Raw genomic sequence first — 1,433 nt, forward strand, 5'->3', positions numbered from 1 at the left:
TTTGAGGCAGGAATTGTCACGGTGGACCATTTTCATGAGCCCATTTTACAGATGAGTAAATGGAGGTGCAGAGAAGGCAGTCGTGGTTGCTAGGATTGTTGGCTCTTTTGAGCGATGCATGGAAGATTGGCGTGTACCTGGCTGTAAGAGCAGGAGAGGAGAGGGGACAGGGGACAGGGGAGAGGGGACAGGGGACAGGGGAGAGGGGACGGGACAGGGAGACAGAGAGAATATGAATGACAGTGTTTGCATGTCTGGGATCATCAACTCTGTATCAGCAGCGTGATAATATGAAATCTCTCCCCCTTGGAAAGAACAAAACCACTGGTATTTTTTTATAGGATCCTTCCCTCCAGCCTCTGGGTGGAAATGGCTCATCCGGACCCACCCCCCACAAACCATTAAGCACGCCCTTACTGGGGTCGTCTCCATTAACAAGTCACCATGCCCTCGGGTTTATGGGGGAGGCGGACACGGGGCCCTTGGAAGCCCCACCTAGGGTGTACGCTGCCCCCACGCCACCCCCCACACACACTCACTCACTGTCCTCCCCATGAACCATCTTCAGCTCTCTCTCTCTCTCCCGCCTTTGCCGTAGCTGGGAAGCTCAGCGAGGAGCCCTTCACCCTGAACTTCACCATCAAGAACCTGCGCTACTCATCGGACATGGGGCGCCCTGACTCCCTCAAGTTCAACATCACCGACGCCCTCATGCAGCACCTGGTGAGAGGCCTGTGCACCCCTCCACCCCACCCTCCCTATCCCAGGGCTGTTGCCTGCCTCTGACCAACACTGGGTCCCTTTTCCTTCTTCAGCTCAGCCCTTTGCTCCAGAGGGGCAGCCTGGGCACACTCTACGCAGGCTGCAGGGTCACCTCGCTCAGGTGAGAACCCCCCGCCTCCGCGCCCACCCCCCACTGCCCACCGCCGAACAACTTGGGAGTCCTGACCACGGGTGCTTCCTTGGCTTGGGGTGGGCTCCTTTCGTTTTTTTTTCTTTTTGGTCTTTTCAAATCTTTATTTTGTGACAGTTTGATTTTCGACAAAGAAACATGGTATACATTTTTTTATTCCAATAGATTTAGAGGGCTACAAGTGTTTTTTGGTACATGGCTACACTGCGTCACGCTGAAGTCAGGGCTTTCAGCCACCAGAACTGTGTACATTGCATCCGATAGATAGATATTTATCCCTCAACCCTCTCCCATCCTCCCCCTTCTTAGTCACCAATGTCCTTTACGCCACTTTGTGACTGCATACGCCCCTCGATGAACTCTCACTAATAAGTGAGAACACGTGATATTATTTTTTCCATTCCTGAGATACTTCACTTAGGATAATGATCTCCAGTTCCCTCCACATTGCTGCAAAAAAACATGATTTCATTCCTTTTTATGGCTGAGTAGTACTCCATGGTATGTATGTATATCAATC

At 51.9% G+C, this 1,433-nt stretch overlaps 1 protein-coding gene across 1 annotated transcript in view; it reads left to right on the forward strand.

The window, feature by feature from the left end:
• MUC16 (mucin 16, cell surface associated) overlaps positions 1 to 1,433 on the forward strand; it is a 110,889-nt gene that overhangs the window by 89,198 nt on the left and 20,258 nt on the right. Inside the window, exons 79-80 of the mRNA XM_012641221.1 lie at positions 599 to 723; positions 816 to 883. Of these exons, the coding sequence (XP_012496675.1) occupies positions 599 to 723; positions 816 to 883 (193 nt within the window). The remainder of the gene's footprint in view (positions 1 to 598; positions 724 to 815; positions 884 to 1,433) is intronic.

The sequence above is a fragment of the Propithecus coquereli genome, unplaced genomic scaffold (assembly GCF_000956105.1).
Source record: "Propithecus coquereli isolate 6110/MARCELLA unplaced genomic scaffold, Pcoq_1.0 Scaffold164, whole genome shotgun sequence".
Classification (NCBI taxonomy): Eukaryota; Metazoa; Chordata; class Mammalia; order Primates; family Indriidae; genus Propithecus; species Propithecus coquereli.